The sequence below is a fragment of the Callorhinchus milii genome, unplaced genomic scaffold (assembly GCF_018977255.1).
Source record: "Callorhinchus milii isolate IMCB2004 unplaced genomic scaffold, IMCB_Cmil_1.0 Scaffold14, whole genome shotgun sequence".
NCBI lineage: Eukaryota > Metazoa > Chordata > Chondrichthyes > Chimaeriformes > Callorhinchidae > Callorhinchus > Callorhinchus milii.
Window position 1 is genome coordinate 6,651,747 of NW_024704755.1, and position 23,541 is coordinate 6,675,287.

Below are 23,541 nucleotides of genomic sequence, written 5' to 3' on the forward strand. Positions count from 1 at the left end.
ATGTGAGTGAGTGTGTGAGTGTATGTGTGTGAGAGTGTGTGTGTGGGTGAGTGTGTGTATGTGATTGTGTGTGGGGGAGCGTGTGTGTGTGTGTATATGTATGAGTGTATGTGAATATGTGTGTGGGTGAGTGTGTGTATGTGATTGTGTGTGGGTGTATGTGAGTATGTGTATGGGTGAGTGTGTATGTGGGTGAGTGTGTGTGGGGGGTGTGGGTGAGTGGGGGTGTGGGTGAGTGTCTGTGTGGGGGTGTGGGTGAGTGGGGGTGTGGGTGAGTGTGTGTGTGAGGGTGTGGGTGAGTGTGTGTGTGAGTGAGGGTGTGGGTGAGTGTGTGTGTGTTTGTGGGTGAATGTGTGTGTGGGGGTGAGTGTGTGTATGGGTGAGTGGGTGTGTGTGTGGGTGAGTGGGTGTGTGTGTGGGTGAGTGTGTGTGTGTGTGAGTGTGTGTGAGTGTGAGTGGGGGGTGTGAGTGTGTGTGTGGGTGAGTGTGTGTGGGTGAGTGTGTGCGTGAGTGAGGGTGTGGGTGAGTGGGGGTGTGGGAGAGTGTGGGTGAGTGTGTGTGGGAGAGTGTGAGTGAGTGAGTGAGTGTGTGTGTGAGTACACGTCGGGGAGGGAATTGAAAGTGGAGTCATTCGAGGAGAGGAAACGAGAAACAACGGGGGTCGGATTTGCGTGGGGCGGAGGTGTGGGAGGAGTGTGTGTGTGTGTGTGTGTGAGGGGGAGGGGGGGGGGAGGGATTTTTTTTCCTCACCCTCTCCTTTCCAATGAGATCAAACCACAACGGATGGATGGATGGATGCGGTTGCGAACGACAAGGGGTGGTGGGGGGGGGGGGAGGGGAGCCGGGGTGAAGACAGACAGACAGAAAGAAAAAGAGAAAGAAAGAAAAAGAGAGAGAGAATGAGTGAGTGAGTGAGTGAAAGGAAAGAGAAGGAGCGAAGAAACCTCGGGGAGAGGGGGGGGGAAACCAAACGGCCGATTGATTGACAGCCTCAGGGGCTTGTCCGCCAATTGGGCGCGCGCGCGAGAGGGAGGGAGGGAGGGAGGGAGGGACTTCCGGTCGCGCCGGTGGGAGGGAGGGAGGGGTGGGCACGCGAGCGACCTGAGGATTTAAAGCGAACCAAGTGAGCAACGGTCGGTTTGGACGGTTGGTGGTGGAGAGAGAGCGCGCGCGAGAGAAAAAAAAAGTCAGTGCGCGCGGCGGCCGAACGAGAGCGTCAGACAGACAGACGGACGGACGGACTGACTCTGAGGGGAGACGGAGCGGAAACTCAGAGACAGCCATATACACACCACCACCACAACAACAACAACAACAGAGCGAAGCCTGAGGGCCCCCACCCCCTCCCCCTCCACCACACAAAAAAACAACGACAGCAACAACCACTCGCTGTCAGGAGCGGGGCGGCGCGTCACGTTCAGGAACGTCAGTGCTTCGTTTCAGCCGCCACAGGATTTTTTTCATCCCCGGAGGCGGCGGCGGCGGAGGAGAAAGGGAAAGAGAAAAGAAAGAAGGAAGGAAGGAAAGAGGAGGAGGAGGAGGAGGCGGTGAACGCGATGGAATGAGAAAGAAAAACAGACGCTGAGAGAGCCGAGCCGACAAACAGCTGCGTGTCCGTCCCCCCACCCCTCACACTCACTCTCTTTCTGCCCTCTCCCCCTCCCCACCCCTCACCCCCCTTCCTCGAAGGCAAAGGAAAAACACCGACATTTTCCCTCCTTCCAAGAAGGAGAAAGAAGAGTGGATTGTTTTTTTTTGGTGCGGGTGTGGAGGAGGAGGAGGGGGGGGGGAGAGGTTAATGTGCAGGATGTGGCGGAACTGAAAGTTGTATTTGTTTTTATTTTTTTTCCTTGAAGGGGGTTTGCCGAGCCGCCCCCACCTCCCCCCCCCCACCACCACCACCACCTCCCCCTTCCTCCCGACGGGATTGCGTGGCTCGAAGATGATGCAGAAGCAGCTGCAGAGGGATGAGGTTTACCGTTGGTTCAGCGAGTTGAATTCCTCGCAGCGAGTGGATTTCATTTGCGGGCTCCTCGACCTCTGCATCCCCCTGGAGCTACGGTTTTTGGGCTCCTGCCTCGAGGACTTGGCCAGGAAGGATTACCACTCCCTCAGGGACTCCGAGATTAAAGCCAATAACGTGGCCGATTTGGCCAGTTTGACCAACATGACCGATGAAGTGGTCCGCAGCAAACTCATCGTCTCCTTGGCCCTGCTCTGCTCCGACAACAGGGAGGCATCCGGGGTCCTCTACCGCACCCTCACACACATCGACTCTATCATCAACAACTACGGCCTTCAGCTGCACGACAGGACGGGCGACGAATTCCTGCTGCTGTTTACCATGGCATCCAACCACCCCGCCTTCACCTTTCACCAGAAACAAGTCTTCAGGCAGGAGTTACTGGAGATCCAGAGGATTATCGATAGCACTTCCAACACGAACACCGGTCCTGGCATCGCCGCTTCGGTCACAACACCAACAACTCCCGCTCCAGCCGGCAGGGATAACACCTCGACTGTTTGCAAGGTGGGATTGTACGCTTTGAACTGATATTTAGGAAATTCAATTGAATGACATTTTCTTCATCTTTCAGGGATGTGGTATGACCCCACTATAATATTCGTAACCTTGAATTATTTTTTTTAGAAAAACTTGCGATTTTTGCAGCCGCTGCTAAGTCGTGTACAATGCATTGTACACAATCAAAGAATGTTGTTCCCATTCGAAAGAAAAACGGTAATTTTTATGTATGTGCATGAATCGCTTAGAAATTTTATAGAAGCTTGTTTTTGAGAGTATATTTGTCGTTTCCTTGAACTGCCTTGATCTACAATTTCCAGACTAAGTAAATAATTGCTGTCACTTTTTGATTTTTGTTTAACTCATTTAAGAAAATGATTGTTTAAATCTTGATTATCATATCACAAGTTTTATTTTAACAGCTTGACTGAGCATATTTAAAGTTTTAAGTTTCAAAGCGTTGGAAACAAATTTTATGTAAATCAGAGAACACTGCCCAAATTCTAGCTCGCATGGTCCAACAAATGCAGTCCTGCATTTGTTTTGAGGAGTTTTATGACTCTTGCAGGATGCCAGTCTAGCAACGCAGTGAGAACTTGCTCCTTCAATATGTTTATCACAGAAGTACTGTGGAACACGTTGAAGTGTGTTTGATTGAGATTCCGGGAGAGTTTATTAAAACAAGTGCTTTTTGCAAATAGGTGGAATAAAATTTTGGTATTTGTGCCCCTTGAACCTTGACTTATTTATTGATTGCACTTTAAAAGTGATCTTTACAGAAACTTTGTAACCCTGAAACTTGTAACCTTTTGGAAATGTTTAGATGTGTTATCACAACTGCAGTGTTAGGATACAGTTGGTGCACCGCTCTCTTACATCTATATTGCTCTTTGGTTTAAAGTTTGAATACTATTTTGACAAACTTTTATTAGTTACTTAGGTTTTTGTATTGAATTAACCTAACAATGAATAATTTATATTTGTATATAGCGACCGCACAAAAGTTATTTAGGCTTAATAACAGAACAGATTCCTGTACATTATAAATGTTGCTTTTGATTATATTACACAGACTGCGAGACAGAGGCCCATCAAGCCTGTTCACCTGTCTCAGTTTTTTTATTAATAATAATTCTTGCATTTGATACAGTGTCTTTCACATCAGGATGCCTCAAAGTGCTTTATAGGATATCCTGTAAATTTTAGTGACTATCTTGTCAGTAAACGCAGCAGCCAATTCAGAATGGGATCTTTATTATCTAATTTGAATGGGATTGGGAGCTAAACTTGTTTTAAAAGGTTAATGGGAGCTTTTGATATACAGTATTTATATTAAAGAACTGGTGATTTGCTTCATTAACTGAATTCAGCAGCTCACTCATCTTTATTGTAGGTCTTTGTCTGTCTGTAGGGCCAAAATGACCATTTTTGGTTATTTGCGTTTGGATGTATATGAATGTATGATCATCTCCTAAATGTTTTGTTTACAACTAAAGTTCAAAATTAAGTTTTATTGATTTAAATATTTAAAGTCTTGTTCACAGTTTTTGAATTAAGAATATGTTTAATACAGACTTTTATTAAATACTTAGTTTTCTCTTATTCAAAATACAAAATGATAGACACCAAGGAAGACAATTTCTATTTCCAGCATTAAATGTAGGTATTTTTTTAAAAGAAAGACTGGTGCTGGCTTTGCTTACTTAGAATCAAATTTGAGTAAGGAAGGGGTGGAGACTTGTGGAATATACACACTGGCATGGACTGGTTGGGCCGAGTGGCCTGTTTCCATACTGTAGACTTTGTAAATTTTGTATTGTGGGGAATGAGTGTTCAGTACAGAAATGGAGTTGCTGAAATGTTAATATGATAAAAGTCAATTCACTTTACACTATGTTCTGTGAAGCACTTTGAGACATCTCAAAGACGTGATAAGGCGCTATAATCTTCGCCAACAAGTTTTTGTGAATAATAGTTGCAATTTAAATAGGTGTCCAATTAAAACCAATTCTTACAACCATTCAAGATGATAGTAGATTATTTTGATACGTAGCTTTTGCACAATTGTTTTATTGCAACAATTCAACACCCAACAAATTACACCTGTGTAGTGCCCTTCATGTCGGAAAGACGTCCGAGGTAATTTCACTGCGTGTATATGTTTGTTCTGCCAAATAAAAAATGTGTATATCAGAAATCTGTCTTCTACTAAGACTAATGGTTACTGTTGTACAGTCTTGGCCCATTTGTAGTTAAATCCCAGTTGTCTGGCTGTTGCTTTATGTTGACAGACAGAGTAGACTTATTGCATCTGTCAATCTACCTGGGCTCATAGAGTAAATTAGCTTGCAAATCTTTTTACATTTTGAGAAAATAAAACAAATTACTATTTAAAGTTGTACCTTCTCGCTCATGATTCATTTTTTGAAAATGTTGAAGTTTAGGGGCAATGGGACAATGGAAAGATAGATTTTAGAATGCAGGAAGTTTAACTGATTCCCACAAGAAAATACATTTAGGAAGGGAGAAGGGGATTAAGACTAGTGTAAAATGTGTAGAATGACATTTGGAAAATTGAAGGACATGATTCTTACTTTGTTTAGGAATCACAGTACACTATTATTAATCCAAATGAGTCATTGTTTGGTTTAATAATCAGTAGTAAGGAAACTGGAAAAGCACAGTACTTCATCAGAATTTAGTCATTGCTGCATTGCTAATTGACAATTTCAGCGTGATGTCCATATTCTGTTCATCCTAATGCTTAACTATTGAATTACGGAATAGATTGTTATGCCCTGCAGTAAATACCGGCTCAGTTGACACTATAAGTACAAAAAAATTGTAGGTTCAGGTAGTGGAAAGGATGAAAAATAAATATTGGGATGTGGATAATCCTGCTTTAAACTATTTTAGGTTGAACGACTTTCTTTAGCTTCTTAATTATTTTTACTGAAGGACTGACATTTCTGTTTCATTAGGTACCCTGATTAGTAGTTAACTAGTTAGTATCAAGAATTTTGTTGAAGGTGGGTGCAATATTTTTAATTAATGGTTGGTTGCATAGTCATTTTTGAGAACTGTTATGCAAATAGGAAGCATTATTTTGTTCAAAAGATGTCTAAATTGATTATACTCACGTGTTGTGAGGAAAAACATATTTTGTGAAAATTGTGCAACTCCCTGTAGTAGATAAGATCACAAACTATAAATTAATATCAATAACAAAATGTTCTCACCTCTGTTTTCGAAGGTTTCGCATAAAACTGAAAGTGGTGTGAATTGTTTAGAGAATGAATTGCAAGCATCAGCACATTCCTACAAGGAGTCTTTTCAAAAACGGCCTCCAGGCAAGCATTCAAAAAGTAAGTCGCAACATGCTAAAATTGTTCTTGTTGTGTGAACCTGTGTTTTGTGTAGATTGAGCTGTAATTATGGTAAACATAGAGCATTCTATGTATTCTGTAAATGATATGTAGGCTTGGTTTTTTTTTAAAAAGGATACATTTGCCCCTGAACGTTTTGATAGTAATTTTACCAAGTTTATAATTATCCTAGGTGTAACTTCAATGCCATTAATAATAACAAAATTAAGGAATGATCAGTTTATGCTTGTTTCAGTCTAGAGAACGTGAGGTTACTTATTTATGTCCCATTTACTTTGAGTGCTTGGGTCTCCCGGGCAGGTCAGTGACATTTTCCGTCACTTGCACAAAACCTTCTGATTATTGGGAAAATTAAAATAGGTGTGAATCGAAGCGTGTGGCAGACATTGAACTTTGAGTAAGTTCCAAAGACATGCCCAGTTTATTCTGTGCTTTTCATGGTGGGTTGCCTTGAATAAATTGTGAGAACAATGAGGTCTGGAACTAACTGGAGTTTGGCTGCAGAGAATACCTTGAGAAGGTGGCACTGACTCGCACTGATTTGCAAACTACCTCAGCATAAATATAAATTCAGTGGATTTTTCACAAACCTTTGCAGCTGCACTTGCAGCTCTTTAATAGCTCTTTAAAAGCTAACAATTATTAACTAAGGTTTATGCATGCACAGAACTCTTCTCATTCCTGGCCAGGAGCAGGAACGATACATGACTTCCTCATTTCTATTTGCTTTATCACTGTAAGCTATCGCTTCACGTCCAGATGTATAAACAGAACAATAAACTCCTCAAATTAAATTGAATGGAAATTCACCCTTATTTATTGGACCTGCACAAAATTTAATAGGTTATCATCAAATTTGGTTGAGTGTGTTTCATTCTTAATTGAAGGATCATCTCTGGCCATGTACAATAAGATGGAACATGCTCCCTTTGGCTGGATGTGTTGAGCTTTCCTCAAAAGGCTGCAGTTTCATTGCTGCTGGCCTGTCCACACTTTACTGGAGATTGGGGGGAAAGTTTCAAAAGGCAGAAGAAAAAGCTTGTGTGTTGAGAACTATTGTACATGTATAAGTTCATGCTTGGACAGTTTTTATATACAGTAGTAACAGTTTAAACAAGGTTATGTATTACTAGCTTTTGGTTAATTTGTCTACATTCTGCCCTTGTAAGTGAAGCTTTGGGAAAAAATGTAATCATGCCAAGTCTAAAATGCTTTATAAAAAAATTTCCACTTTCCCCCGATGGAACTGTGTTGGATGTTGGAGAATCTGTTCTGTATATTTAACAAGCAATGATTTTTTTGGATTCTAACTTCATTTCTGAATACACATGAGTTTGGAAGTGTTCCCTTCAGCACCCACTTGTGTTGCGGTGACCAGAACTATATGTAGTTTTTCAGATGCAGCTTGCGAGAACTGTACGTGCCTAGCATGACTTCTGATGATTTGAACTCAGCTGATGTGGCACTGTAGTTTAGCATCCTGTTTGATTTGTTTATTCCTGCTTCACACTGTGAACATGGCACCACTGTTAAACTGTTGCCTCTACTTTATCTTCCCCCTCCCCACAATATTTTCTGTCCTAATTTGGCCTGTACATCACAGAGGCCATTGTGTCTCACGGCATCCTTTTTTTTTTACCTGAGCTTTCACCCAATCTTGTATTCTTCAATAATTTAATAATCCTTGCCCTTGATACAACTATCATTTTGCTGAGACTTGTGGTACACAGGATCCACAGGAATGATAATTGTGTTTTGTGGGTGAACGCAGCAGCTAATTTGCACACGGCAATATCCCACAAACGGCCCCAGAGTGAATTTATTTGGGGGAATTATTGGCCAGGACACAAGGAGTAACTCCCTTCAAATAGTGCCTTGGGATCTTTAACATCCATCTAGATAGACAAACAGTTCATTCTTGTTCTACTGTCTTGGTGTTTTGAAAGTATTACTTATTTTCCCCATCGCATTCAACATATTCTAAATTTCTATGAAGCTCTACTCTGAGATGTCCTACTCACATGTTATTTTCAAGCCTGTGATTATTTGACTTCTTGCTCACAATATCCAAAACGTGTGAGACTGTAATAAATGCAATGCATCTGAATACTTAGGGTATTTAGCCAAACTGGTTAAGTTTAAATCGTTGCAGTCAAGCTCAACCTTTACACTGCTCCAGGCAAGCTGCACCTGCAGTGCACTGGTGTATAATTCTACTTCCGTGACATGAGGGTTATCCAAAAGCTAGAGTCAATGTAGAAGAGAGCAGTAAAGATATTTCCCATTGTTAGAAGTATGAACTAATGGTACAGAAAGGGAGAATTTCAGCATTATTTGGCCCCTTTAAGACTTTTTAAAAGAAGCTCCCATTTATTTTTCCTATTGCCCCTTAATTTCAGTTTCAGTAGAACTAAACATAAATGGTTACTCAAGAACTGCAAATGATACAATAATTATTTCACAATACTTACCATTGCATAGTGGACTTAAAATATCTCTTATGTGATTGAATGCATCGTGGACAATTTGTTTCAGCTAAAATCTAAAACTGTATCTCTTACTTTATTGATGCTTGTATTTTTTTAAAAAGAAAAAGTCTTATGTCTCATGATGAAAGTGACTGGCTTTCCAGGTTCCTTATTTTGGCCCTGTTTTATTTGTTAAAATATTTCAGCAGAAAGCTGTTTTTCTCTGACCTTTAGATACTAATTTGGTCATAAGAGTGTGTAAATTCAAGTATATGGTGGTTTAGGGTCACTGTCTAAAAATGTCAGATGACTCAACTAAGGAAGAACTAATAGGTAATCGGACGCTTGCTGCTTGACATTCCTTGCAGGATCATCTGTTCAAGCATATGAAATGAACAGCTGCTTCTCAGTGTTGCACTGAAAATTTGTAGTGGGATAGTCGAAGCACGATATCCCAGACTGTAGGGGAGCCTATAATAAATATCATGGAGCACAATGGTGTATTCTCTGGTACAGTAGGTAGTACTCTGTCATGGAAATAGTTGTGGTGCTGTTTGGATAATGGATAATAATTTATGATTAATCACCTGTTAACCACATTAAAGCAATCAAACAGAAGGTTGCAGTTTCAAATCTCATTCTGTGCTGAAGCAGCAGTTGGGGATGCTACAATTGACTTCAGTACCCCTGCATTAGGAATTGAAAGCTAGCCGGTATTCTCGGTCCCAACTGCTATTTGGTGACTGCTGAAATGTATCAGTGGAGATATTTGGTGAGGTTAAGGCTCGGCTGCAATGCCTCCTTCAATTTATTAACATGCCAGCATTCATGGTCGAGGTTCACACATAAGTAGGAGTCACATGTATCATTGCTTTTTTTTTCTCATGTACATAGACAAATCAAGTGCGCAACTCTTTTCTCAGGATGCTTTTATCTGAAGGAAATGGGGATGAACCATTGGGACCATTGTGTAGCTGGCAGAATGAACAATGGAGTCTGGTGTACATTGATTACCCAAAATGTTTTAGCATTTTGATATTCTTTGCCATAGGATAGTACATTGGTCCCTAATATGTTCAGTTGTAGTTGTGCTTGTGGGAATAGTCATTGATTCGGAAACGTTGCTTGTTTTATACTGTTAATCTTCTAGACATGACTATATTACCCGTCATTGATTTGGAGGAAATTACTATTGTCGGATGATTCAGTTCTGCATAAGTACTGATGGAATAATTTAGCACCAAGTGTCCTCTACATTGCTTGTAATAATAATCCCTCAAGAAAAAAACCCAATAATAAATTGGTTATTTCAATCCATGGCTGTTTGTGGGACACTGCTCTGTGCAATTGGCTGCCACGTTTCACCCACCAAAAAAATAGTCGATTCGCTTTACAATATATTCTGTTAAGTGCTTTGAGATGTCTAGAAGACGTGAAAAGCGCTATATCAAATGCAAGGATTATTATTACTATTAGTAAGATTAGAAATATCTATAGAAATTGCAGATGGTTTCATTTTAGAGGTGTATTGTAAACTTGGCCATGAAATTATGGTCAACAACCAATTTGTATTCTAATACTTATTCAAGTGATGTTTTTACCATAGTTGTGCTTTACCACTAGCTTTTGCATACTGGAAACCTATCCACTTACACTCTATATATAGAACTGCAACAGTATTCTCAATTGTCGAGCTGTTTTTTGTCCCGCAGTCAGCATTGAGAGGATAGATGTGAAAGGATTACAACACAAGAAGAGTGACCGGACTGCGGAATATTCTTTTGAGGTATTTTGCCTTTTGCAGTGTTCTTGCTGTTATGTGCCACATGAAGGATTTGTCAATTTTCTCTTAACTTTGAAAAATGTAAGATTCAATTAGAGAGTGTATTTTTAGTCTGAAAATGAGCCCAACATCAGATCTATCAAAACATACTCATTTTGTTTAAAACATAATCTATCTTAATTTATTTTATGACAAGTTTGTAATTAACCTTGTCTTTTTAATCATGAATCTTGCTCAGATTTTATTTCAATACATGGAATAGAAAGAAGGTATTAGCGTAAAAGAGATCCTTCCTGCCCATTTTCAGTGTCTAGAATTGCAAATTCTAGAAATATGAAATGTGTGGAAGGTCAATTAGTGTTTTAATCAGAACTGACGATTGTTTGAAAGTTTTTCAGTGTCTAGCATGCAATTCAAATTTGAACATGTGGCATTCGAATAGAAAACAATGACGTATTTTTCTTCTGTTTCAGGTCTTATGGTCAGATTCTTCAGTAACTTTTGTAGTGAAGTCCCTTCGAGAAATTAAAGAATTTCTTTCAAAGGTGAGGTGTCACAGTTTTCTTTTGACATTTGCAAAGCATTTATGATGCAGGTTTTTCATATGATAATAAGCCATAGAGAAACTAAAATGATTTAAATAAACTGATTTTTTTTAAATGTATGGTACTTAAGGTATGAACATAACATTGTCACGAGTCTGTCAATATAATATCTTAACCAGTGCTATAGTTGCTGAGATAGTCCAGAATCATGGCTTGATGTAATTTGTTAGAATTGGCTTGACTTGTAGTTTCTTAAAACTATATTGAAGCTCGGTGACCAACCACATTATCTTTGCTCTCATCTTGGCTTCATTTGCAAGGTTAGCAATAAAGGTAGTGACTCTGATTGTGAGGCTAGCCACAAAATCACCTGTTGAATTACAAACAGGACTTTTAAATATGTAAAAGTCTCAGCGAAGCACTTGCAGATGAAGCAAACGTGGGGATATGTCCTGAAAGGTTCTGTTTAATTGGCTGTATCTTTGACTAATAGTTTCTTGGGAAGGAATTGTCTTAAAATTAAAAACGTCTTAACTTTTTAGCTTCCTCAAGTATTCCCAGAAGAGAATTTAGAAAATGTCATTCCAGACACTACCAACCATGATTGTTCCTATATGGAGGAGCGGAACCATACAGATCTGGAGCCATATCTCAGGTAAAATAGCTATTTCACAAATGATTAAGTGGTTATCCAGATCCAAGGGTCATGAAAATGCAGAAGGAAGTATATTAATTGATGTAGACTAGTAGATTGATAGAATGGAAATTTGCTTTTAACTTTTGTTTTAACATTTTTTTAAAAAGTGTTTTTTCTTGGGGGGAGAAAGAAGAAAAAAATGGGGCTTGGACATAGCATGTTGCAGGAATTTGGGAAGATGTACTTTTTCATTGAGAAACACTGCCTTTCTCTAAACCTGATTGTATAATAAGAGGAATTATTTCCTTTTTCTTAGATATTTGGTGTCCTTGCCATCGCACATATTGAAAAATGACCACATAAAGAAATTCTTTTGCACTGCCCAGGTCAATCATCCCACTCAGCACTTGTGTAAGTAAACTCTTCATCCCTTTTATTCTTTGGCTATTTTGGTTTGTATATAAAGCTTTCTTTCAGTATGAATGTCTGCTATTTAATTATGTAACAGATAAAACAAATGAGGATACTATTCTCCATCCTGCATCCTCCACAGTTTACTCGTGAAAAGCATATTATAATTGTTGTAAAGTTATTGCTTTGAAATTAAGAGCTGTAGAGAAAGCTATTTATAATATGAATTTGTTTTTCTCATCTCAGATACCAACTCACTACCAGTGACACTACACAAAGCTAACTCGAGTAACGGTGCAGCTGTAAGGTAGGTACTGCTTTCTCCAGGCTGCTAGGGCCTCAGATTTGTGGAAACGCCTTAGTGGATTGTTAAATATTAAAACCTTTAAAAATCTTACTTTGTCTTTGGTCAAATAATGATAAAATTGCTCAAATGCCAAGAGCATCTTTATTAACCATAAAACTACAGCACAATCCATTCAAAGTGCATCTTCCATTTTTATCAATACCAATGTTTTAAAATTGGCTTACATTCTCATGGAATGCATTCATAGACTAAAAGGAATTTTTTTTCAGATGTCATATATTAGATCCTGTTATCAGTCAAATTAAAAAAAAACATTTTTGGTATATATTGGGTTTTTGGTTATCTGATATTTTCTAGATTTCCGTTTTAACAGTTCCTCCTCACCAAGTTATGTTATAGCACCTGGTAGGCATCCCTTTAATGATTAAGATAACTGATAATGTTTAATTACCATTCAGTTCACACTGCAATGTAATATGACAAAGGTAATTACTTTATCTCCCAATGGTTATTGGACTTAGATTTTCTTTTCTTGTTTAACAATATGTAATTCTCAACTATAAACTGAAATAGCACCAGCTGATTACATTGTGAGATGAAGATAACTGCATTTATTGTTTTGTTTTGGGCTCTCCCTTTTTCCTTCTCTAATACACTAAGATCCTCTTAATGTGTTTCATTATAATATGAGTTTGCTTAAAAAACTAAAAATTCCAAATGCGCTTTGAATCTGGAAGCACTGGTGAGAAATCACACTTTATAACACTGGGATTTTATGCACCCCAACTAATTGTTTTAACTGGCTTGTACTGTGGCATGTATAAAATAAGGCAATATGTACTCTATAACCTATCTTCCAGTATGAGCAGACTAATAGTTAAGAGGTATAACTGTTTATATGTGTATATATATATATTTATAAGGTATATATGTTTGACTGCCGTATTGGTCTTGCGTTGTACATTTTGAGAGCCTTGGACGGCTTTTAATATTCTGAATATTTTCTTGCAGACCAATATGTGGCGTAGCTGGCATCCAATGTTCTCACAACTCACTACAACCTTCACTGCCTCCCACTCTGTGCTCTCATCCAGTTGCTGGAAGCTCTTCAGGCAGTTGGCCACAGACTGAGAACTTGAGTCCACATAATGTGGAACAAATTGGTATTCTAGATTGGCTTAAAAAATTACGACTGCACAAATATTATCCTGTATTTCAGCAACTCACAATGGATAAGGTATAATTCTTTTGTGTTAATGTTTTTGTTTGGGAGGCAAAATTTGAGTATATTGATCATATATCAGTAGTTACTGCAAGAACACGTTTTCTTCCTCATGACCTAGAATTGGTACCTTATTATTCTGCCTTTGCAGAATTGCATGCTTGAGAATTAACTATTGCTCCATCACAAGCACTATAGATCTTTACATCTCCTCATCACGGTATCAAACTGTCAAAGAACCAAGACAGTACAGGCCAAATATTTGTAAAATAAAGATGTTAATTTGTTTCAACTATGGTTGGAAAAAAGCCAAAAGCCAATCTTCAAGTCTCTTCATAACAGGAAACAGTCGTACCTGGTAAAATACTAATGAATCCACTTTGCATCTTTTTCTATTAGTTTTATATCCATCTTATAGTGGCATTGTCCAAAAATACATAACACTCACAACTGTAGCCTAACATTTATATTTTGCAGTTCCTGAGCCTAACTGAAGAGGATCTGAACAAATTTGAAACACTCACATTAGGAGCAAAGAAAAAGCTGAAAACCCAATTGGAACTTGAAAAGTAAGTTTTTTTTAATAAAAATGTAGTTATTGTGAATGATTATGAAATAAAATGGTTCTTGGTGTATGTCTACAGTTTCTCAGAGTTGAGATTGAGTGTTGTTATTGAAGTTTTCACATTGGTAAAGTTTAGTCTCAATTCAAAATCTTTACACTTGCTCCCTCTCTTGGTACAACATTGTATTGCATTTAGTTTCAATTACGTAATTAAGCTTTTTATATGCTAGTAAGAACAGTTCGGTATTTCCTTGAAAATTTATCAATACAGTATTTGATAATTGTATGTCAACTTACATTGCAGCACCATATTTCTCACATATTTGAAGAAAATTATGCATCTCACCTTTTCAATGGTCGAGTCTTATCAGGAAGCTGTTTAGAATGCAATACTTTATTGAATAAAAGGCATCAGATGAAAGAATTTATGGTAGACCCCATAAATTCTATTAAATGAGAAATCAAAATCGTCATAACACTCCTTTCTTTCCATGTTCTAATGGAGAAATTAAGGCAACAGTGACTGCTTTCCTAAGGTGGTAAAACATTGAAAAATGTTCAATAAAATTGCACATTACCTGGTAGAATAAGGATCACAAAATATCTTTTGAAATTTTAGATTTTTAATCAGTAGGAGTCCTACAATTTGTAATTAATATTGTTCTACAGAAAGTAATTATTTTACAACTTGAGGCATTATCTATCTGTGCTATCAATGTAGTATTACAATTAAAGAAATAAATCCTTGCATTAATATAGCATTTCTCTCATTTGGACAATATCTCAAAGTGCTTGCAGGATTCACTATAAAGTGACTGTATTTTGTAGGTGAACACCCATAATGCAATTCAGTTTTGCCTAGTGGCAAGACACCTGTGTTTTATGCTATGCATCAGTTTATAGCTTCAGTTCAACTATCATGATGCCACCATCCCAGAAACAAATAGAAATCTGAAACTACTATACTAACAATTGGCTGAAAAACGTAATGTAGAGTAGCGGGAACTAAAGTTCTATGTAAAATGATTTGCTGATCTAACTTGGCTTCAAAGGCAATTTTATATTACTGTAAATGTTGGATGTATCCCGAGAGTAAAGAACAGAACAATCACTTTGTAGGTCTGCTGTCTGACATATTAAATGCTGATGACATTCCACCTGGACAGTTGTCCAAAAATAGGCTTTTTCCACCTTCATGGAAGTCTGTCTAATTAACAAGGAAGGGGGAAATATAAATTTCTATAATGTATATTATCCCTTTAATATATTTTCTTTCCCATTTTCTAAGCATTTTTGTGTTGATTTACAGAGGGAAATGCGAGAAACGAAATCTCAACAGCTTGGGTCAGTCATCTATTTCCAACAGTGGAATTGCACGAGTTACACCAACAAGTCATTTTGGACCTATTCACTCGATCCGTTGCAACCCTACTGCAGGTATTTTCTAAAACAATCTTGATCACACGTGACAGAATTCCATTATCCCTGGAACATGTCAGAATAACCTTAAGCATACCAATCTCTGTGCAGAACAATGCTTAAAGCACCACATTACACATCACCTCATTAATTGCTGACAACTCATTTACTCAGGTAAAATATCTTGTGTCTACTAATGTTGTTGGATTATCTACTAATGGAATGCGCACTCTATCCTACCAGGGAGAGAGAGTATGCATTCCATTCCAACAATCTATCTCTGGAATATTTCCATGTATAGGTAAGATGCATGGAAATCTCAGTTTGGTGATGGGTTTCCACAGGTGGCTGACCCCCCCCCAAAAAAAAAATTGTTGCACTAGAAGCATTGACCGAGCTTGAAAGGAGTCTGTGAGCAGGTACCTTATGCGTGAAAGATATTTGGGAATTGGTGTCCAGCACTAAGAGTTATGTGGTGTCTAAATTGATAAAATGGTCCGAGAAGGTTAAGCCACTCCTCTGCAAGAATGTATTCCCACGTGCGATTTGAATTTGGTCAGTGTAAACTCAGGTTAAAATTTATTTTGCTAACACTTATGTTGGCAAAAGAAGATCAGTGAACTGCATGCTTCAATAACACACAATGAAGCTTGTTTGTTGCCCAGCTTGATGGACTATTTCATTCTTGCCAAAAAATTGTTTCGCTTGCCTCAATTTTGTGCTACTGTATTTCTGTCGCCTCACTCAATAAAAAGGAAGCATTACTTCATCTTTTGAGCTTTAATGTTCTGCTTGAACAAAACATAGTACTGTACTTGCCAAACCATTTATAGTGGTGGTGGTTGTTGGTTATGGTCTCGGTACCAATTGATGTGCTGTTTCCATTTGGCATTGTAACCTTTGAAGGTTGAGGCTCTCCTTTGCACCAGTTGTGTTTCATAGTTGTAGTTTTGGCATCAATTTATGAGCTATTTCGATTTGACATGTAAACCTTCAAGGTTGAGTCTAATCTGCACTGCAGAGTTTCAGTCATAGACATTGTTTGGTTTGGAATAGTATGAAACCTCTCAAGTCTGCAAAGTATCTCGTTCTAATACTGGTTCACATAAAAGGCTGGTATCCTGTGGTTTTGGATTGTTTTTGTGCAGCAAATGCAGAAATTTGCAATCATGTTATAATAGAGTTGTACTGTATTATACAGCCTATCCAATGCCCGTATTTTGCATTAAAATCAATAGACACTCCAGGACGAGCACCGGGGTATTCTTTGGATGAAATGTGGTCCAGTGGGAAACGATGCACCATTTAGTCCAGAGCTCAGTTATATTGCCACCAAGATGTGTTTCAGCTCAGTTGGCCTTTGCACTTTGGGTTAGAGAGGGGAAGTACAGTATACAAGGTTTCTTTTCTTGATTGTGATTCAGTGACCCTTGCTGGAATGTGTGTTTTACATAAGGAGGATCAAGGTTCATCAGAGACTCTTGCTGTACTTGGTAAAATACCATAATGAAGTATGCAACCTAAGCTCACACGTGAAGAATGGTCTGTGTATAAAGTATCAGAGGGTCACCAGCACCCATAAAACTGTAATCTATCGAAGGTGGAACATAGGGAGGGGAAGAGACGAAGCTTTCAATTCCTACATTTTCAATTCAAATTATGGTTATGTTTCACATATTCGTTGCATTTTTCTAACAGAACTCCGAGTGGAGGTGGATCAGCAAAGTCGCACAATAAACAGGGATAGCGGATCTTCCTCTGACTATTCCAGTTCACCATCGAGTCCAATGGGAATTCAGGGAAGGGAAGAGAGCTCGGACAGTGCAGATGAAAATGAAAAACGTAAGTTTCTGGAGCTTGGCTGGGATAAAGAATATCTGTAGAAATGCTTTACTTTAAATTGAACACACACCTTGAGATCCAGAGTGTACTGAAATGTGAAAATGCTATACACAGGGTTTTAATACCTGGTATTAAAAAATATATAAAGCCCTCAAAACTACTGGCTTTTCTCTTAATTGTTGGCTTATTGAAGGCCTCGTGTGTGGGTTTTAAATTAACATAGGTATTCGAGGATTAACGATAGAAAATCTGAAATCTACTCTGAACTAGTTTGTTCAATTACTGTTAATTTGTAGCTAATTCACTTGTTCAGTCTATATATTGTACTTTGTAACTAAAATGTGGTATTGGCACTAATTATGGTACAACCAAATACGTTGTATTGAATTAAGTTGACCATTTTCTAACTTGTCGGGGCAATATAATTTTTTTTTATATTGTAGATGTGGAAACTGTATTGGACATTCCAATAAAGGAGAAACCAGCAATGTTAACTCACCTGAACAACTTAAGCACTGGGTCGTGGAGACCCACAGCACAGGTCTTACCAGTGCAAAATGAGACTGGATTAGCACATCCCAGCCACGTAGCTTCTGGATTGGCCCATACCAGCCATGCATCTTCAGCAGCCATCTCTACAGTACAGTTTATGCCAGTAATTTCTTCAAACATTGCTCCCAGCCGAATGCTGAATTCTGCACGTAAGTCCGAAAGAGGCAGCTTGGAAACTAAGCTTATAACTGGCATTTCTTCAACTCATGCAAATCCATCTGAGCTTGGAACAAAGCTTTACGAAGCACCTCCAGGACCTGGCAGCAGCATCAAAGTAGAAAAAAAGTTTGGCCCTCTTGGTACCATGGTTGTAGATGTAATGCCAACTTCACTGCAACCTTCCAAAATAGCAGCAGGTGCTTCAGAGAACAGTAGCTTTCAACCTAACCTGGGAAACTTTGGGATAAGAGCTAAAGTTGGACCTCCTTGCACAGATGTTCCCAAAACAACTCCATTGCCAGTATTGAGAGTGGAGACAAGTACTTCCACCACTAACTCTTCATATCACCTCTCTCACCCGCCTATGAAAATCCTTGTCTCCTCCTCCATTCCTTCAGAATCTATGCTGATGGGTCAGACAGCCTATAGTAGTGTTGTACAAGTAAAAAGTATCCCACCTGCAGTAATAAGCTCAAGGACAGTTCCTTATTCACCAAACACCAAAGTTGCCTTTTCAACAGTTCAGTGTTCACCTGTAACTTCTATCCCTGGAACTTTTTGTGGGAGTAACAACGCACCTGCAAACAATCACACTTCTGTGTCCTTCGCAAACATTATGAATGTGCCAAACTGCCCTGCCCCCAGCTCTAGTCCCAGTCTCTCCTCTGTAGTGGACAACGGTTACATTAACAGCAATAATGGTGGTAGTGGCTCAGGAGTGAGTATCCCTGTGCAACAGCAAACCGGATGCAATGTGTGTAGTTCTTGTGGTTGCAGTGGAAACTGTGGTTCAAATCCTGTGACTATTAATTACGCCAGCTATTTCCAAAACCCATTTTCAGGCCCTTCAGTGTTGACTTTTCCTCTCTTTCCAATTAGTCCGTTATGTAACAATGGTTACATTAGCACCCAACAATACAATAATAGTACTGCCTTTCCCTATCCAGTAGTACCACCTCCTGTTCACAACAATGGATTGTCTCCAGACACTCTTATAAGTGGGCAATCAGGTTTTGTCCTGCCCCCCATGCAAAATTTCCTGGGAGGCACAACTACGTTATATCAAACACAGAGCGTGGTAGGAAGCACAAATGGATCAGGACATAAAAAGAATGGGAATATATCATGTTACAATTGTGGAGCAAATGGACACCGAGCCCAGGATTGCAAGCAGCCAGCCATGGACTCCAATCAGCAAGGTGAGCAACTTGTGCTTTAGGTGAATACCTGATCAACAATACGCTGTGTAACAAATAGCCTGCTTTTATTCTATGTTGCTAAGACTTGAAGCTCTTGCTTTACAAACTATTCTATATTTACCAATGCTGCATAATATCTGGTTACCCCTTTGATGTTTATGGAAGGTTACAGATGTATCTTTCAAATTAATGTTTCTTTTTTACTCTTGTAATAATATTATCAGAAGAAAAGAACACATAGCATAGGACAATCCATCATACTTCTTGGTTGAAGAAGCTATTAGTATTTTCCGCAAACTAAGTTTCAATTTTTTTTCAGCAGGGTATGCAGAATATTATATTATTAAAATATTTATAAATATAAGAAGAAAATAACTTTTTTTAAACTTTGCCTTTCAGGTACTTTTAGGTTGAAGTATGCACCTCCGTCTGAAAGCATGGACTCGGCAGACTAATATTTGGGCTTAGTATGAATCACTACGTGCCACTGAGTAACCCAATGGCAGGTACAAAGAAAGATGTCCAATGGATGTCCACTGCTGCTAGATTAATTTTCTGCTGTTTTTATCCAAAGGTGCTTTTTTTTTTTAAAAAGACAATCTTATACGGGGAGATAAAGTGATTACGCACGCACTGGATGTGAGTTTACACAGACAGTTTTAAAAAGTAATGGTTAAAACAGAATCATTGTTTGTTAAATTGTGCATTGATTTTGCACAAGGAAAGAGGAATTTATCCATACTATAACTGTACTATTGATGTTCTGAGCACTCGTGCTGCAGCAGAAAGCTTCCAAACAAAGTGTTCATATTTGGATAGTCTGTACTGTACAGCTTTTACAACAGTTGAGGAAATCGGGCAAAGCCAGAGTTGAAGAAAGAGCTGGTACGTTTATGCGACTTTGGTGGAGCTCAATGGGTGACCAAGGTGCTAATTCTGACCACCAGAATGGAGAAAGTACTGACTTGGGGGGGGAAAACCTATCTGTTCTTGTAAGGTTCCAAGTTGTACATGTTATATGAGAGAGCCCTTGTATGTTAAGTTGTCAACCAGTATTTTTGTAAAGTTAGTGTGGGCTATTGTCTGTAGAAAGATGCTATCAAGTTCTCTGAAAGCGAACCTGATAGAATCTGTGTCATTTACAAGCCTATTATATGTTGGAGCTGAAATTAGATCAGACCACAGTTAAAAGAATTTGATGCACAGTTATGACAAAAGCTGCCATTGGAAAATATTCACACCGATCTCTACTTAAAGAGAATATTGAATTGGATCTTTCAACCTGCAACATTGGTAATATTGTAGAAGACCATCTTCAGTTTGGAAAAGTAAACCATTTTTTTCTTTAGTTGATGGTTTAGCTCTTCATCCAGATGAAGGATGCCTTGATTCACTAAAGTGGCAGTTGAGAACCGTTTTGCTTTAGTCATGAAGAATCCATCGCTTTATGCTTTTCAGCCTCAGATTTGCAGAATCTGGAGTTGGATGTGGAAGCTGTTTACAGTGATTCATCTTATTTCTATGCAAGGTGGAAGCTGGAAGTGTTCCACAGAACTGAACATGCAATGCAGTATTATTCCTTTTGTTATGTATTGTATTTTGAATATGCAGTTTGTTGAAATGTTTGCTGTAACAATATTTTTACTTCACTGAGGATATTATAGAATTGCCATTTGAAGTTGGCTTTGTTGCTTGCAATTTTATTGACTGGGATTACCACATGTCATTTTAGAGTGAAATGGGAAGAAAGTGGCCAATGCATCATTTCTACCTGCCTTAATGAACTTGAAATCGGAGCCAATTTTACAAATATATGTCATATTATAGAATTGCGATTTGCTCCTTTTGAGTATATAGTTTTCGATGGAAGGCTTCTGATTAGACAATTTTTTTTTAGCGGCCCACACCTCTCGTGCAAGTGAAGAGAACGAATTTTGAAGCTCAATAAAGAGGAATTTACTTAAAGGATGATGTTCACATCCACAGCAATGCAAGTGTTGGGTAAATAAAAAAGCTGTTGTATTTATTTTGGTGATTCCTTCTGTTTAATCTATAACGTTTATTAACTTCTACAGCATGAAACTTGGTGTGAGAGCTATAGAGAGTCAATGACTACTCTTGTGGATTGTGTACAGAGAATATGTAACAATCCCTAGTACTTTAAAGAAAACTGAAGATTGTCTTCCTGGGTTTTCGTTCTTTCTTAGTGACAATTTCATATATTAAAACCCAGGTTTTAAGATTATGGGTAGGAGGTGTAGGGGGAGGGAAAGAACAATATATATATATATTCATCTTTCAAGGGAGTGTTTTCCACTTCAAAACATTTGCATTAATTGTGGATCATCAGGTATTTAAATTTTTGCTTTCGAGAACTGTGCTTACAATGAAAACAAACTTAAATACTATTCATATGATACATAACTTTAGAATTAAAACTTCAAAACACCATCTCCAAATAATGTACTGATAAACTGCTTGCAGGTTAGCACGAGCATATAGCTGAGATAGCTCTGTAAGAAATGTCTTATCCAGAGCTGTGCTTAATAACAAGTTTGAAAACCTAATGGGGGACAATGGGGGACAACAGAGACAAGACTGACAAACTCTGGGACTTCTTGGAAATTGAATCTCAACAAAATTAATCTCAATTTAATGTTAGTAAATCATTTTAGACTGCTCCATTACAAACTGTTGGAATTGAGTTTGTGAATTTGAGAAGCTTTTCATGGGGCATTTACAAACGACGATTTACTAAGTATAAAATAGGACCGAAAATTCCCAAGTTGGGAACAAAACACAGATTTGTTTATTGAATTATCTGTTTATTCATGCTAACGTTTGAGGAAAATAAATTGCTCCATTGCTAAGTTGAATGGAAACCATTTAATTAAAATCTTTTCAGATGGATAACATTTTTCCTCAACGTTTCAAAGGATATCCAACCCTTGTGTCTGATCAGACATGTATTGTTTAACTTCATCTTATATCAGATTATCATACTTATTGAGTTTTCTGAACTTTTTTTTGCGTAGTCCAACTTTGCTCACATGATTTTCAGTTGCAAAGGAAATGCAGTTTCCAATTTTAGTTTTTTTTATTGCATAGCTCAATAAAGGTGTCGAGCAATTAAAATTGTATCAATATTTAAAATAGTTTTTATACTTTCTGGCATCTAGCTTTTTCAGTTCTAAATGTTTGTGGAAATTCAGCCCTCTTATTTCACAGATAATTCTGCCTGCATGGCAGTGTTTGCTGTGAACATTTTCCTGAAAACATGTGACAGTTAGATGTCATGAGACACTTTTTTTTCTCTTCTCCCCCCCCCCCCCCCCTCTTTTCATTAATTTTGATCTAATGGCCTCAAAGTACAAGTATCCTCACATGACTTGCCATAATTTATGCAGTTAGTGCTTCTCAGTGACATAAAAGCAGTTAGCATCAAACTGTACATGTAGTACATGCCAATGGCATGGTTACTCCGCCTCGTATAAAATAATTATTCAAAGAACTTCAATAATTACTTCAAACCATGCCCACTGACTATCAAATTATTTTGTTAGATGTTTTCTGTTATTTCAACAACTAAAGGATTTCAAAACTAAGGGACTAAATTTTGAATGAATATATAGAGGATTTGATTTTGTACTACTCTTGTATTGAGACCTTCTGGAATCTATTTAAGTTTTGTATTACACTACACACTTGTAGCCTTAATTGGCAGAAATGATCTTGTCATGCATCAGTGATTTTTAATCAAACTTCAAACTTTATTTTTGAATTAGTCAGTATTGGTTAAGCCATTAGTGCTGTCAGTAATTTCAGTCTGAAGCACTTTTTGTATTCTGCTCCAATGTGATTGCATTCCACTGTAGCTAAAGTATGTATTGGAAGGACAGAAGCGTAATCAAGTATGCAAAGAATACTAAAGTGTTGAGGTAGAAGACTACATACATTTTATACCCTGAGCATGGCCTTACTTTTTTTAATATCAGATTACGTCTTCCTGAATTGATCGACTTGGCCATGTTGTGATTTTAAAATGTCATTCCCTCAAGAATTTCTCAATTAATGACTTGACACAAGTCCATTACATGAAAATAATGGGATATTTTAACATTCCACTTATTTACTTTATCTGTTCAAAATGTTGCAGTTGGCTTTAAATATATATTTTCAGGACCTGTATAGATTGTATGTTATTGCACTTCATGCAGCATCTGCACATAGCAATGTTGTGGATCAAACTTGCTTTCCTGATATTATTGTAGCGTGATAGTTGATATATCAACACGCTGAATTGATAGTAATTCTTCCAATTCTTTTATCGGGGGTTCGTGCAGGGCCTTGTCGTCAAAATGTATGACACCTAAGTATGTAACATGGCCAGTTACTCCTGATGGCAGTACTGCCATTTATTAGTTGCATTAAAAGTTGAGATATTTAGCTTGTTGTATATTCTGGAAATGGTGTGGTTTCCCCCCACCCCACCACCACCATCCCACCTATGCAAAAATGCAGT

General features: G+C 38.2%; 1 protein-coding gene across 2 annotated transcripts; it reads left to right on the forward strand.

The window, feature by feature from the left end:
• Positions 1–1,936: 1,936 nt before the first annotated feature.
• On the forward strand, positions 1,937–21,859 carry zcchc14 (zinc finger, CCHC domain containing 14). Of its 2 annotated transcripts, XR_487555.2 has the most exons (14): positions 1,937–2,530; positions 5,778–5,889; positions 10,091–10,164; positions 10,635–10,706; positions 11,249–11,361; positions 11,660–11,754; positions 12,001–12,061; positions 13,073–13,298; positions 13,761–13,852; positions 15,158–15,285; positions 16,966–17,109; positions 17,553–19,019; positions 19,419–19,525; positions 20,917–21,859. XR_487555.2 is itself a non-coding variant. In XM_007889364.2 (13 exons), exons 1-13 carry the CDS (start codon positions 1,943–1,945, stop codon positions 19,472–19,474), a joined length of 3,228 nt encoding a protein of 1,075 aa, XP_007887555.1. In that variant the 5' UTR covers positions 1,937–1,942; the 3' UTR covers positions 19,475–21,859. The 2 variants fall into 2 exon arrangements, 1 of the variants encoding a protein (XP_007887555.1); XM_007889364.2 differs by having other exon boundaries at positions 19,419–21,859.
• Positions 21,860–23,541: the final 1,682 nt, after the last annotated feature.

Bases quoted from the DNA above. Each gene is read 5' to 3' on its own strand.
- zcchc14 (XM_007889364.2), top strand. From the start codon at position 1,943: ATGATGCAGAAGCAGCTGCAGAGGGATGAGGTTTACCGTTGGTTCAGC. The intron at 10,707-11,248 runs GTGAGGTGTCAC...TTAACTTTTTAG, and splicing joins TTAAAGAATTTCTTTCAAAG to CTTCCTCAAGTATTCCCAGA. The intron at 11,755-12,000 runs GTAAGTAAACTC...TTCTCATCTCAG, and splicing joins TCATCCCACTCAGCACTTGT to ATACCAACTCACTACCAGTG.